Below are 16157 nucleotides of genomic sequence, written 5' to 3'. Positions count from 1 at the left end.
CATTAACCTGTAATACGCATCCATCATCTTATTTCCTGATGTTATTTTCTCTTCCATGGCACACAAAAGGAATTTTTCTATTAAAATATTGGTTAGGTGATAGAGTTTGAGTGAGGGGTTAAACTTTATGGTTAGGATTAGAATTGGGTTAGGGGTTTAACTCGAAAAAAAAAATGTATAACATTGTTTATTGGTTCATTTATTTTTATCAATGGGACTTGAAGTTATGCATTTTTGTACGTTTTCTTACAATTTCACCATCGCGTAATAATCATGATAACTAGTCATGGCACCGAGTTGGTAAACACTGTGACTCTTTGACAATTTCAAAACAATATTTTGTTTGAGTGCTCCGACATGTCAATTTCTGGCTCATCTAAAGGTGTAGGTTTGGGGAGGACACTTGTTTGATCAACCAATGGCAGATGGGGGCTGGACAAAAGGGGTAGTGGGAGGTATTTGGATTTAAAAAAATAATAATAATAAAAGAAAAAGATAACTTTTGCAGTTCCTTTGGTGCTGCTAGTTGTGCATACATAATACACTTCACCTTTAAATAAATTTGGCCAGAAAATATGACATATGTATATATATATATGGACAAACCCGACATCAAAATGTAATGGTTTCAACTAAAAGTCACTAATTAAATGGATAAGGACACAGTACCAGAAAGTATTATCTCTCCTCTCAATAAGCCAAATGCATTTACATGAATTCACTTATAAAAAAGCAGAATCTAACACAATGTGAGGATTCAATTTCTCTGACTCTCTCATCCCTAATGGATGTTTCCTGAAGAAAATTGCATAAAATATAGCTTATTCTTTGAATATTAGAAAAAATAGCAGCAGCTATGACTGATAATGACTGATGAGCTGATACTGGCACTGAAAATATTATGTGTTTGATTTATTTAAAATGTGTGATGCAAAAATGCTTCATACCTATATATTTTAAGTAAATTCACTGGAAACTTGAAAAGGTATGTTCATTTAAGAAAGAAACTCATACAATAGCACAGCACAGAGAATGAAAATAATGCCTGATTGTCGGTTAGTAATTTCTTAAACTTGATCCCACAAAGGAGCGCTCATAAAAATGCACTTCAGCTATATGCGCAAGGAGAACTTACAGGTTACAAAATATGTATGTTTCTGAGTAGTTGAAGTCATGTTGAAACTAGCTTGATAATGTAATGATGTCTCAATATGACGAATGTTTCCAAAAGTAATTTGAATGACAATGGTGTAAATACACACGAACTGTGGAATTTTTAAAAGGCATTGGAAGCCTTATATACAGTATGCACTGCCAGTTCTGTTCTTCAGGTCTGAAAGGTCTTTCAGACCATGTGACAGAATGAAGTGTGCATTGACATTTGTATTCAAAGTCTCCCAAATCTCTGATACCCTTGATATCTTACCTGGACTGACATCGAAATTGCACCTGAAACTCTGAACACGTGGAAGTAGGAATAATGTTATTCTGCTTGTTTTGGAACACAATTTATATTGTGAAATCAATTGTGAAGCTAACTGACAACTCTAGATAGTTTCAAAAGTATTTCTTGTCCTCTTCACACTTCTGCTGATAGAATGATGCAGAGCAAATTATTACCAGTCACCAATTGCTGGTGACCCTGAAGAGAACAATAATTATGTTTGATTGAAATTTGATTCAACCACTTTTAAGAGCCATGGCTTTTAATAATGAACTTTCAAACATCGTGTTTGATCAAAGAGGTATTGTTGCTTTTCAGTCTGTGATTGACGTGATGACATCACAAAAGAAAGAACTGCCTTTCATTTTAGTGGTAGCCTACCCTTTGCTTTGAGATCAAAGTCAAAAGTCACTCTATACTTCAGGAAGAACAGTGAGGAAAGGGTGCATTGTGAAGACAAATGGCAAAGAAAAACGATTTGAAATAATCAAAGTATTCACTTGAGTATTAGCCAAAAGAATGGAAGCCAGTCTATCTCACAGATGGAGGTCAGACCGGCACTGATGGAGTCCCTTCATATGACATATGTCTTCACTTCTTACCATGGTGGTTGCATAACATGCAGTCCAAAGCCACTGCTGATTCAGGTTTGAACCAAAAGCGACACAAAGACATTTAGATTAACAAAAGGTCTAACTACTCTTTTATTTAATGCTTATAATGGCACCATTGCTAAATGTGTACTCTGAAAAACAACAAAGTATTTCTTTGCCAAAGTTTGTGCTTGACAAAAGTTCTAACATATCACTTCTTTAGTTGTGTAAATGATATTTTCCACAAATTAAACAATGAATTGTCAGTAAATGCATAATGAGATAACAAGTAGTTTTTTAATAAACAGGCAGCTCTGCTCATCTTTAATGGACACCTGTTTCAAGCTGCGCACACAGTAATTAATAATCAATATGAATAGCGAGATGAAAGCTGCTTGTTTGTGAAGCATAGATGTGAAGTTAGAGACTTAGAAACTTTAAAAAAAAAATTCAGACAGGTGTAGAATAGCATTGGAGAAAAGCTCAACCCAAAGTGCAACAAATACTGTGGAGTTACCATAATGGTACAGTAGTAGTAGCAGATGGTAATACTATGGTACTTTAATATATAATATGGAGGTCATTACCACCATATTTACTGGGTACTTCAAGGTACTAAAAAGAATTCCATAGTGCAGGTCAACACAAACATGGTATTTTACCATGATACATGTCAAAAACATTGTTAGTGAAGAACCTCACTGAAAATGTGCAAGTGTCTTTGCATTCTTTAAAGGTGAAATGTGTGTAAATATCTGTATAGTTTCACTAAATGGAATGACAAAATTGCAATTTTTCAAACTGGTTTTCCAATCACTCCTTCAGTCTGCCATTTAGTAGAACAAACAGATAGTCCCACCCCAAACTCATGCCATTGGTTGAGCCAATGCTGCTGTGTGTGGCTGGTCGGAAACCTCAAACAATATAGAGCAATGTTTCGATATCACCACAGTGCCAGAGTAAACTCTTGTCGGGGAAACCTCAAATGCCTTAATGTTTTCTCTGCAAATTCTTGGATTTAAAAAAAAGACTATTTTTACAATGAAAAATTACAGACACCTTTGACTCTGTATTTAACAATTTTGTGACCAAGTCTTATATTTTTCTCTCCCTCTTTGTAATTATGTCTGTCATTCTCAATTTTCTTAAAGCCATAGTCCTATACCGAGTTCCCCTCACCTGGTGCAGGTGGTGGTGTAAAGCTGCGTTCACACTGCCAGCGACATGCAGCGACCAAATCTCATTCACTTTCAATGAGAGCTGGTGACTTCTGGCAACAGGAGCGACCACTGGCGACCAGATGTGGGGTTGTCCAGCAATGCGACAAAGTTGAGAAATGTTTAACTTTAGGCAAATGAAGAGCAACTTTCGGGAGCGACAGCCAATATGATAGAAGATGGCAGAGCTCACGTGATCCTTATATTTTAAAAATAATATTTTTTGTAAAGAAACAGTGCTGATTAGACTCTCCATACACACTACTAGAGACCTAACCACCAGCCACTGGCAACATGCAGCGACAAAGTAGCTGGCAGTGTGAACGCAGCTTAAGATGGCCAATGTAGGGCTGTTGTTTGTTGCAGTGGTGCGCGCCATGCTTGGCGTGTGTGCTGTCTTTGATTTTCACCGTGCCTTCAACATACCTCACCTGTATTTCCTTCACAGCTGGACTGGAATCTCCACAGTGGCGCTGGTCACTTTGCAGGTACTACATATGTGCTACCCAGTGTGTTGTATATGAACCTCATGACTAAAATGTCACACAATTTTCATTGCTCCATGCTTGTTAGCTCCTTATAGGTATGGAGTTCTACTCCATCAAATTCCATAAGAATGGTGCTTGACATCATCGTCTCCCTGTGCCTTTTTCTTACCACTTGATTGTGGTTTGTAGGTCTAGGGGCCTTCTTATTGCCCTGGACCCCTTTGGCAGTTAGAGCCCTTGTGAAACCGATCGACATCTCAATGGGCATGGCCATCTTCATTCTAAGTCTCATCTCCAGCCTGTCGGGAATCGATGAGAAACTACTGACACTGTGAATGACTCTGCAATCCTAATACCACATTAAAGGCATTTTCAACCTACACTTTACCCCATTAAAGGAATATTGTGGGTTGCATTTTTGGAGGGTTTAAGTGGAGAAATGTGAAGCTAATAATTTTTTTAAAATGCTTAAATGAATTCTTCTTTTAAAACTTATGGATTATTTGAGCTGTAAATTGTTGTTTTTACAGTCATTTTAGGGTTTATGCAACTAAGTCGTAAAATTGGATATAACTTTACACAGAAAAGGTTAGTAAGCGATTTTAGCACACTGAAATCATCTTAACACATATGTTGTTTACATCTTGGCCTATACTTTTGAAACTCATTATTACCCAATTTTTTATTGATTTTTATATATAGTATATATATATATATATATATATATATATATTATTATTATTATTATTATTGATTTATACATATTATATATATTTTTTTATTGATTTATACATATATTTTATATATATTTGTATTTTGTTTTTTTTTTAAAGAAAAGGAGGGGAAGGGGCTAAAGTCTCCACAGAGTAAAAAGCTCAATTGATTTTATTTTCTCTCATAACACTAAATAGCAACAAAAACCACCACAGCACTTTCCTAAACACCTGTTTGTCACTATGCACTGCAAAATATGTCTTGTAAGTTTGATTTTAAGGCAATATGAAAAGGTCATATAAAATCTCATTTGTAAAATTTTGCAAATATATGTAGCTAATACAAATCCTTGAAAATAACAAATTTCTTTTGAGATAAAATACTTATTTATCATTTTCAGTTTTGTTTAAGGTCATTAAATCAAAAAGTTTTCAAAAACTGCCCAATAAGTGAAAGGATGATCTTTGGGGTGAAAAGTAATTTAACTTGGACGTGGCCCCTTTAAGAACCAGAGTTTTGCAGCACCTCTTTCTGGCACTCTCTCATGTTAGAGATGTGAGAGCATACATGGTGCAAGAGAGCTCCTGGTTTTGTTCATCGTTTGAGAATTATTTGGGAAAAAAGCATCTTGCTGTCTCAAAATTATCTGCATTAGTTTACAAATTCTGCACTATAACTATTGTCCATATATGTACATGATTTCACTTTAAACCCCCAGGAGCCTTTTTAATCAAAACAACCTCCCTTTATTATTTACTTTCACACAAATTAAGTTGATCCATCAATATTAAATAAAAATAAAAAAATATCTATTTGTAATCTTGATGCGTTTGTGACCAAAGCCAAATTTGCTCAAGGGGTGTATTTTGCCCCATTGTGCCCTATCTTTGAATTGCTTTGATTGTTTTATTAATGTCAGGTCTGATTGTAGCTGTTCCAGACACTGCTGTTCCTAATAATTTGTCTCTCTGTAGAAACGGGAGAGATTATAGCAATATAAAAGCATATACAGCTTTGCCTACTGGAGCTCTGTTCACACACTAGTTAAGTATTTTGGTTGCTATTTTTGGACTGGTAGTGTTAAAATATTCTGTCCAATCAGAAATGGAAGAATCAATAGTTTGAGCATGAGAGCAACAGGGTGAGTATGATGACCTCTGATTTAAGATGACACAAAAATGTTGTAAACTGAAGAGAAAGTATTATTATTTATATTATTTGCCACTACAACCAAGATTACAGTTCAGATTATGCATAGATTAAGATATACTGTAAACTCCTCAATATATACAGTATAGCCTACTAATATATGTGCATTGTATATATTCTACAGCTGTACATCACAACAGGCATAAACAACAACAAATGTGAATAAATAAATGTGTGTTGTCACTGTTGAGAAACGTGCATAATATCACATATTTACATGCAAAGCACTTTATGATCCCTTAATTTTAATAAACAAAATTATGCACTGACCAGGATTTGGTCTGTATTATTTGGAAATAAGGTGACTGGTGTCTGTTAAATTATTATATGCTATGTTTATTATTTTATGCTATGTTTATCTAGGCTTTAAATCCAAAATATGTATTTATGAGCCCACCGAATTCCAGCGAATTGACATGTTATAAAACTAGAGGAAGACCTCTTCTGGTCAGGAAGAGAATTGCAAATAAAACCAAATAAATTAATTTCTTTGCCATTTTCTGCGAAGTTGCTTTTACATTGCCGCTTTATGTTATCTACTGTTATTTCGTATTATATTTTACATTCATCGATGATAACATAAAAATGTGGAGATGCCGGGGATTGAACCCGGGGCCTCATACATGCAAAGCATGCGCTCTACCACTGAGCTACATCCCCTTGTGCTCAACTAAGTGAAATTAAATTAAATTAAACAATCTTTCCAAACGCTAAACTATGGCAAACTGTAATGCTTCTCACTTGGCAAAACATGAAAAATTATCTTTAATATCCAAATCGTCAGAAGCCACATTTGTAACTACATTTGAAAACAGAATGAATTGTATAAATAGTAAAAGAGTGGTAAATAATATAAATATGATAATTACGTATATAACGATGATTAAAACAGAAGCATTTTAATAAAAAAATAAAAGATCTATTGCGGTTGATGTCAACTTCCCATACTCAGTGATTACAGCGGTGATTGGTTTACAGTTCCACCATATATACGGATGGCCAATGAGGTTCATTTAAGTAGAATTCTAAAAACGATGAATCGTCATCGCATTCATCAGTGTTTATGTAGCTGGAAACGTGCAAGTGATTAAATGTGTGCACGCAGAAATGACGAACCACACACAGCCGCTCTGATAAGGTGTTTTGGATAGGCTAAAGACTACCACCGGACAACTGATTTTAAAGCGGATATCTGTATCATATAAGAAGCATGTCAGCTTTTGTGGTGAGTGACAGCTTAAACGGAAAATACTGTGAGTTTTGCGTTAGCGTGCTAAAGTTGTTAGCTTCATAAACTGCAAAAGCTGTATTATTATTTTTTTTTACTTTTTAGACCAATTTAAAAAAAAAAGTGGAATAGCCACTATTTGTCTTATTAACTCTTATGTGATCAGATAATAATTCCTTAGTATTTGTTTTAGATTTATTGAGCTACAGGCCCTATAAGATACAGGCTAGACATAGCGCAAAGTGATGCGTTATGTCTCAGGTGCCCATTTAAACATCTGTAATTAATTTGCATTCATATTCATGAATAATAGAATGCTGTCTGCAGACAAGAGCTTTTTGGACAATTTGGCATTTGTTCATGATTCAATTCATTGATTTTCTGTGGCATTGCTTGTGTTTACCACTAGGGGCTCTAAAATATACAGATTAAAAGAAAATCTGAAGGTAAAACATCTGCAGTTCACTTAAATTATGAGTTAACACATTCTGCAACTGATTCAAGTTTAAATGAGTAATTATAACTACATACATTAATTATCTTTGTAGTTTACAAAAACTTCATTTTATCATTAGTACAATGGCTGGATTCCGTATGTCTTGTAAAAATAACATTTGTGTTTATATGCATGCATGCACATAAGAATGTTTTTAAATGTGTGCCAGCCCGAGGGAGGTAGGCACCTCAAAAACTTGGTTTCTTTCTCATCTATGGAGATTTTCTTTCCACGGTCACATTTGAATTGCCGACTGGGGTGTTTTTAAGACACTTTTATTTGTAAAGCTGCTTAGGAACAGTATGTGTTGTGAAAACCTCTATACTAATAAATCTAACAGAGTTTAAATAATATTTAAATGAGCAACGGTGGAAACTGTTGACACCAAAGTGATTGTCACAATCAGTTATCTTTTAGAGACGCATGCACAACATGTGGCCTTCTTTTCTGCTGTTTTTCTAGGCCCATCCCTCGGTTCGTATCAGGGGAACAGAACATACATACACTCCTGTGCTGTGTCAGGATGAGAAGTGTGCAGGGCAGCAGAAAGGAGTGCACATGCACTGCCCTCTGTGTTCTATTGCAGAGGCTTACCAAGACCCTGTCATCCTGAGAGCTCACTTCCGCATCAAACATGTGGACAAAGGCATAGATTTTGCAGGTGATAAACACTGAGACTATAGAATCTTTACATTTAGTGACTTATAGAGCTTATATATAGTGTATCCAGAAAGTATTCACAGCGCTTCACTTTTTCCAAATTTTTTTATGTTACAGCCTTATTACCAAATTGATTTAATTCATTATTTTCCTCAATTCTACAAACAATACCCCATAATGACAACGTGAAAGAAGTTTGTTTTAAATCTTTGCAAATGTAAAAAAAACACATGTACATAATTATAAAAAAACATCCCCAGAGCATGATGCTGCCACCTCCATGCTTCACTGTAGGGATGGTATTGGCCAGGTGATGAGAGGTGTCTGGTTTCCTCCAGACGTGACGCTTGCCATTCAGGACAAAGAGTTCAATCTTTTGTTTCTCATGGTCGGAGTCCTTCAGGTGCCTTTTGGCAAACTCCAGGCAGGCTGTCATGTGCCTTTTTACTTAGGAGTGGCTTCCGTCTGGCCGCTCTACCATACAGGCCTGATTGGTGGAGTGCTGCAGAGATGGTTGTTCTTCTGGAAGGTTCTCCTCTCTCCAAAGAGAAATGCTGGAGCTCTGTGAGAGAGTGACCATCGGGTTCTTGGTCACCTCCCTGACTAAGGCTCTTCTCCCCCGATTGCTCAGTTTGGCTGGGCGGCCAGCTCTAGGAGGAGTCCTGGTGGTTCCAAACTTCTTCCATTTACAGAAGATGGAGGCCACTGTGCTCATTGGGACCTTCAATGCTGCAGACTTTTTTCTGTACCCTTCCCCAGATCTGTGGCTCGATATAATTCTATCTCGGAGGTCTACAGACAATTCCTTGAACATCATGGCTTGTTTGTGCTTTGACATGCACTGATAACTGTGGGACCTTATATAGACAGGTGTGTGCCTTTCCAAATCATGTCCAATCAACTGAATTTACCACAGATGGACTCCAATCAAGTTGTAGAAACATCTCAAGGATGATCAGTGGAAACAGGATGCACCTGAGCTAAATTTTGAGTGTCATGGCAAAGGCTGTGAATACTATATATACATGTGTTTTTTAAAATGTTTTATTTTTTTATAAATTTGCAAAGATTTCAAACAAACTTCTTTCACATTGTCATTATGGGGAATTGTTTGTAGAATTTTGAGGAAAATAATGAATTTAATCCATTTTGGAATAAGCCTGTAACATAACAAAATGTGGAAAAAGTGAAGCGCTGTGAATACTTTCCAGATGCACTGTATAAACAACTGCTTTTGTCTCGCAATGTGTACCTAGATGCAAGTAATAGTATAGATTATATTTAATAAAACATTAGTGATGCATGTTTGTTGATCTGTCCCATTTGAGGTGTTAGTCTTTGTATTACACTTTATTTTTTAACAGGCTTGAAGGTGCTGCGATGCTGTAACCATTGTGAAATTGTGGGCACAATTAAAGGAGAAAAAAGGTTTAAGGGTGCTCATTGGCACTGTTACCGCTGCAGAAATGGTTTCAACAGGAGGGATGAAGCCATCAAGCATTTTAAGACGCACTTTCGAAATCCCCACACCACATTTCAAATCCAAGTCACACAGGTAAATGTGTATAACATGGGGGTTTCACAGGTTAGATGCCTGTCAGTTTATCCTTGTTCACAGATCCATACTGCCATATAACAAATGCATAATAATCTTAATTTTGCTTATGTGCTTATGTTCAGAATGTGAATTGTCGACAGTATTATGGAGAGAGTTCAGAGGCTCATGCTAAAGCATATGAAGGACTGGCAGTGAGTTTTGGAACAGGCGGAGATGACACTAGCATTGGATCAATCTTAACCCAGCCCATTCTGACTGCTGGCTCTGAAACCCTATTAACTGTGGAGCCAAAGGTAGACAAACTCAAACACTAACAATGGTATTTCAAAGCTTCAGTTAAATGGCTAGTTACCCCATGATGTATGAAAATTCTGTAATCTTTTACTCAACCTCACGCTATTCCAATGCCGTATGACTTTTTTTGTTCTTTTTTTTTTTCACTTTTACTGAGGATTTACTGAGGAATAAAAGAGGTTATGTTAGCTTCAGTCACCATTCACATTTATTGCATCTTTTTTCCATATAAATGAAAGTGAATGGTGGTTGAGGCTACAATTCCACCTGATATCTCCTTTTGTGTTCCATTAAAGAAAGGAAGTCATATGGTTTTGGAGCAACATGAGGGTTAAGTAAGTGACAGAAGTAAAACATTTTGAGTGAACTGTCCTTTCAATGCATATTCATCAGAAAGCATAAGTTAATACTGAGCATATTTGGCATTGAAATAGTGTTGACAACTTCATTGTGTTTTTCAAGGAAGATGGTGAGAGAAATGGATTCCCATTGGGTGCTGAAGAGGAGGTGGGGTCTTCCCAGCATTCATCTGATGGGACACAGACTCTTGTCCTTATGGACCCTGATGGACAGGGAGGCAGCGTGATCTATGACACATCCACTGATATTCTCACTGAACAGGTATCATCATTGTGAACCTTTTTCCTGAACTCGGACAAAAGAAAGTGACACTTTGATTTGTCCATTTTTGGTGCTTTTTAAGAAGTGTCAAGGGTCTTGCTAAAATCTTTGTCTGTGTGATTTCAGGAGGCTGAGGGTATTGAACAGACTCTGCTACAGAAACGACTCCTGGAACTTCACCAACAGATTGACACACTACGCCAAGAGAAGGAGACTATGGAGAGGACACTACAAACTGAAATAAAACAGCTTAAAGAGCAGGTATGCCTTTGAGAGTAAGTTGACAAATATCTACATTATTGAATTAACTCTTTTGAATTGTTTTGAAACAAAAGAAGTAATAGCTTGCCCAAAATGACAATGCTGTCATTTACTCATGTTCTGTCATGAAATGAAGACAGCATTTGCATTTCTTGGGTGAATTATTCCTTAATATTCTTCAGTAGGGCTTGATATGGCTGTTGAATATATGTCTGATGCATGTTTTTGATAACTTCTATTGTTTCGTCTCCCATTATTATAAGGTTGCAAGCCTGGTTCAGTCTAATGTAAGGATGTTTGAGGAACTGCAAGCATATCAATGTCCAGACCACAGCCAGCAAAAGGTGGTCAAACTCGTAAGTGTTCTGAATGTATACGCGCTCTTTAGAAGAGTAGAGGTAGATTAAGTGCTAATCAGAAATGTATTATCACAGTCCAGTCACCATTGTGCCATTGAATAAAGGCATTTGGGTATGACATTCATAGGATTTTGGTCTTGCCGAACTAGATCTGCTACGCTTCTGCTGCAGAGCAGGTATGGAGACTTGCTACTGCTAGAACATTCACAGAAATGCTAAGTTAGTCATGCGGACATGCTGTTGCTTCTGCACAATTAGACAAAACCCATGACATGCTGCATCAAGCATGTAGGACATGCTGCTGCACAATTAGACATATATACTATCCCACAATAAAGCATGAAAGTTGCACAAACGTATAGCACAAAGCAAGCATACTTATTGGCAAAACCTGTTCTCTGCTGCTGCTCCGAAGAGCCATGTGCGCGGTGGTTGCTAGCTATGTGTGCCTTGGCAAGCTTGGTTGAATTGCTTAAACAACTAAGTGACCTGACACCTAAAGCTGGCATCAAGACTATCAAACAACTCTTTTGGCAGAGGGAGTCGTACATTGCGACTGTTTTGCCAAGATCTCTCTTTAGTCAGATGACACTTGCCGTTTAAGAATGGTGAAGGGGTGACCGACATACTAACTCACCGCACACACTCTCTCTCTCTCTCTCTCTCTCTCTCTCTCTCTCTCTCTCTCTCTGATTCCCTGTCACATGGAGCCTGCCAAAATAACAGGAGAACTGTGTGAACATACAAATTGTAGAGTGATTTAGGATGCGATTCCTGGAGTAACTTTACCTTGTGAAAGTGTGTGTGCGTGTATTTATCCCCTCAAGGCTTGCCGTTAAACGTGTATGTCCATATGCAGCTGAGTAAAGAAATTCTATTCAATAAAACAGACTGTTGTGTCTCCGCTCTGAGTGATCTCAAATGAAAATGCTCAGATCAGCTTGACGTCTTTTCAGTTCTTCAGTAAAAGCAGAAGCTCTCATTAGCATGACAGTGGTGGTGGCATGGTGCACATAGGACTAAAGCACATAACTGGTAATCAGAAGGTCGCTGGTTCGATCCCCACAGCCACCACCATTGTGTCCTTGAGCAAGACACTTAATCCAAGTTGCTCCGGGGGGATTGTCGCTGTAATAAGTGCACTGTAAGTCGCTTTGGATAAAAGCATCTGCCAAATGCATAAATATAAAGCTCACACCTGAAAATCACTGGAAAAATCGGCTTAATGTGTACCTGGATCAGAAAGTCTAGAACTTATTTAACTTATTTATTTAGTGACTTTACCTTGCTATGTGTGGATTTATTTAAACTAATGGTCTAATAAGGATCGATTTGTGCAAGGCCAGATTTGGCTAAGGCCTACCATGTTAAAGACATGCTTCTATGTTTCATGGCCAAACGCAGACCTTACTGTCCAAGCTGATAGATGAATTAATGAATGTTACATTTGTAAAGCGCTTTCCTGATACTACACTTTCAGAGCACTTTACATTACGACCAGGGGACTCTCCTCAACCACCATCAGTGTACAGCAAGTCAAGTGGTTTTTATTTTGATTGTATTATTATTCATCCACTTGGATGAAGCGATGGCAGCCATAGTGCGCCAGTACGCTCACCACACACCAGCTGTTGGTGGAGTGGAGAGAGTAGAGTGATGGAGCCAATTCATGGATGGGGATTATTAGGAGGCCATGATTGATTAGGGGCAATGGGGTAATTTGGTCAGGACACCAGGGTTACACCCCTACTGTTTACAAGAAGAAAATTTATGAAAAATTATTTTCAGAGATAAAAGTTTCAAAGTGTGCTGCAATTGAAATGTTATAAAAAGAGTAAATGTCTTGATTTGCCACCAGATTACATGTCAAAGGACCTAACAGCTTGCACCATGCTAGCCGATTGTCTTAACATATCACATGTGAGCGAGCCAATTGGTGAACCCATAAGTTCAAAGTACCTATGTAGTGTTTGTGACATGTAGAGTTTCATGCCTGAACTTCAGTCACTTTTCAGTATACCCCTGCTCCTTAGCAATTTTTATGTATATTTGCCAAGTATGTCTCTCTGTGACTAATGATGTACCAGGCATACTAATTAGGAGAGTCATATTCTGCCCTGCTAAGGCTGTGTCAGGATGCTGTATCAAAATTGAATTATCTGGTACAGAAATCTAGTCTCTTAGACTGATCTTTCCTGTGACAGATGGGTTTGGCTTATTTTTGCTCAGATTTATAGAAAAGGTATTGAATATTTTATAATCCACATTTCGTTCGACAATTTAAAAACTCTGAAGCCATTTTTCTTAGTCTCAGTGTTGGCATAGTTACTACGTTTGGCTTCGTGGGGCTGAATTGTTGCATAATTCATGTTGACTGTTTTGAAAAATTTAAAGCAGCAAGCTTACTGGATTACTTTGTTCTTTCTTTTACATTGTCAGGTGGAGAGTCTTGAAGCTCAGCACAAAGAACTGCTGCAGGCGCAGCTAGCCTCACTCAGGAGAGAGATCCTCTCCAGTGCATACAGCATGCCAATCAATGGCCACAAGGGGACACTGGAGCTCAGTGTAGATCCAGAGGAACCGCAAGCTGAAGAAATCAGTGGCACTTTAACAGGACTGGAAGATATGGATGTTCAACTACAAGCTGAGCAGCATGAATCTTCAGAGCTGGGATTAGAGCCAGCTGATTCAATACCCTGTTTGGAGAGCCCAAGCTTGGACATAGATTTGCCAAACACTGGATTGACTACATCCAAGATTTTAGAGGATAAACAGCAAGTGACACTGGCATTTATGTCATCTAAGAAACGCAGTTCAGTGGATGAATCCGAAGAGACAGTAGAAACCAAAGTACAGAGAGTCTGTTAAGAGTCACTTTACATTACAAATACTCCATTCCTCCTCCTTGTCATTATTAGGAATTGTGGTTACACTGGCCACACATTACTGGCCAAAAATTATATATGTATAGTGATCTGTCCATATTCTATCCCTGGCGAAATACACTTGGACAATTTTAGCTGTTTTTAAGAGATACAGGCATTTGATTTTGCCTTACTAGTAGTGGGCAAAAAAAAAATAAATCATGAACGATTGTTACTTTTCTACGATCCAAAATATTAGACAGAAAATGTATTGTACAGATTTTTATGTAAACTACTGTATGTACCCACGCTGGACATTTTGATTCAGAGGTTGCAACCATGCAGACATGTTGTGGTGATTTGAGCGTGGCCAAGCGATGTCTGTGGAGAACGAGGCCGGGAGAGGAAGAATGGTAAAGATGGACACCTGTGGGAAATGATCTCTAACAGCTGTTGTTACAGTGAGAGCTGGAGAGGTAAGAGGGCGGTCCAGACTGCCGGAGGAGAGAGAGACGCATGCAGCAGAGTGATTATGTGTGTGCATTGTTGCTGAAAAGCAAAAACCTTTGCATGTAGACTGAAAAGTGTGGAAAATAAAAGCTTATGTGTATTGTTGATCTGGCTGCCGCTTCCTTCACGAAGAGAGTTAAAGAACCTGTCACATTGGTGCCAAAAACCCGGGTTTAGGAGGAAGAAAACACCGTCATGGAGTCTTCACCACTGGCTGAAATGTTCAAGACCCTCACCAGCATCCACAAAACACAAAGGGTTTTTCTTTTCAGCAACAATGCACACACAATCCCTCTGCTGCATGCATTTCTCTCTCTCTCTCCCTTCCAGCCATCTGAACTGCCCTCTTATCCCTCTCCAGCTCTCACTGTAACAACAACAACAACTGTTAAAGATAATTTCCCACAGGTGTCAATCCTTACCGTTCTTCCTCTCCCGGCCTCGCTCTCCACATACATTGTTTGGCCATGCCCACATCACCACACATGTGTTATTTAAACGTTGCTGTTTTATGACATTGACTTCTCAAATTTGCTCTGATGCTGTTATGATTCAAAGGATGTTTTATATTGGATTGTCTAAGGGTGACGTTGGCCAAAAAGAGAACTCAATTTAATGAAAGATTACAGAGATTGACCACTTGAACAAGACCAGGAACGAGAATTAAGAAATTAGAAAGGGGCCATTTTAAAGGGTGACATAAATGGTTGGTCAGGAACAATAGATCTACAGTAAATTGTAGTCCTATTTTAAGTCCTATTTCAACTCTTCTGGTCTTTTTATACTTGAAATCATAAACCCCTGTCAAACAGAATCCTTGAATATCCTTGGAATATCATACTTTATCCTTGGTTTAGAATCAGGTGAGGTCTTTGCCATGGTGTTGTATTTCATGATGTAATCTGGACATAAGCTACTTGATGTGGACAAATGTAAATGTGCCATGTTCTGATCAGGTGATAGGTGATTTCATGTTAATGCCAAGTATAAACGGGTCCTATATTCCATGCAAGTAAGGCTTCACTGAGCTGTGTTAAATACCCTGTTGCAGTTTTAGCTAAATTACTAATCACTTCGCTGCGACAGGTGGACGACGTGACATCCGTTTTGAAATTCACTGACATGTAATTGACGTTAGGTCTGCGTCTTGATTTAGTCAAACTTTTGTTCAGTGAGACAAGTGAATGATGCAGTCATATTTTTGGAACTTTTCACTGGAACTAGTGTTATTATTATCATTACTAAATGAAACATTTCCATTCACTGAAATTAAAGTGAAATGATTGGAAAAAGCAGAAACTAATCTAAAATGCCTTTTCATAACTCCAAAACGAACTAAAATACAATAAAACATATTTTTGTATATGTATAAACGGTAGGGTGAATATGGGCAAAGTAGGACACTTTTGGAAATGTTACTTTTTTGTCACTTTTAATTGTGATCCAAATTCAAACCTGACATTATACCTTTATAGAAAGCTCAGGATGTTTCATACATTTGTCAAAAGCAAAGGTTAAGAAATACCCAATACTGGGAAGAACCGCCTTTGGAGATGCTTTTTAGATCAGTGTTGGTAAAGTTGTACAGAGGAAAAATTATTTTTATAGAAAACATTAGTTTTTAATTCTATTTCACATCAT

General features: G+C 37.6%; 1 protein-coding gene, 1 non-coding gene and 1 pseudogene across 2 annotated transcripts; 2 read left to right on the top strand and 1 right to left on the bottom strand.

Moving 5' to 3' along the window:
• The first annotated feature begins 2969 nt into the window (after positions 1 to 2969).
• LOC127624547 (lysosomal membrane ascorbate-dependent ferrireductase CYB561A3-like) lies at positions 2970 to 5627 on the top strand (annotated as a pseudogene).
• A 626-nt stretch (positions 5628 to 6253) lies between these two features.
• trnaa-ugc (transfer RNA alanine (anticodon UGC)) lies at positions 6254 to 6325 on the bottom strand. Its single transcript has one exon. It is a non-coding gene; the product is annotated as a tRNA-Ala (tRNA).
• A 427-nt stretch (positions 6326 to 6752) lies between these two features.
• LOC127625147 (uncharacterized) lies at positions 6753 to 15762 on the top strand. The gene is made up of 8 exons (XM_052100239.1): positions 6753 to 6890; positions 7852 to 8050; positions 9414 to 9604; positions 9730 to 9900; positions 10364 to 10522; positions 10649 to 10783; positions 11047 to 11139; positions 13582 to 15762. Exons 1-8 carry the CDS (start codon positions 6876 to 6878, stop codon positions 14008 to 14010), a joined length of 1392 nt encoding a protein of 463 aa, XP_051956199.1. The 5' UTR covers positions 6753 to 6875; the 3' UTR covers positions 14011 to 15762.
• Positions 15763 to 16157: the final 395 nt, after the last annotated feature.

Source organism: Xyrauchen texanus, chromosome 31 (assembly GCF_025860055.1).
Source record: "Xyrauchen texanus isolate HMW12.3.18 chromosome 31, RBS_HiC_50CHRs, whole genome shotgun sequence".
Taxonomy (NCBI): domain Eukaryota; kingdom Metazoa; phylum Chordata; class Actinopteri; order Cypriniformes; family Catostomidae; genus Xyrauchen; species Xyrauchen texanus.
Note: the sequence above shows the minus strand (reverse complement) of the source record. Positions and strands in the feature narration are given on the sequence as shown.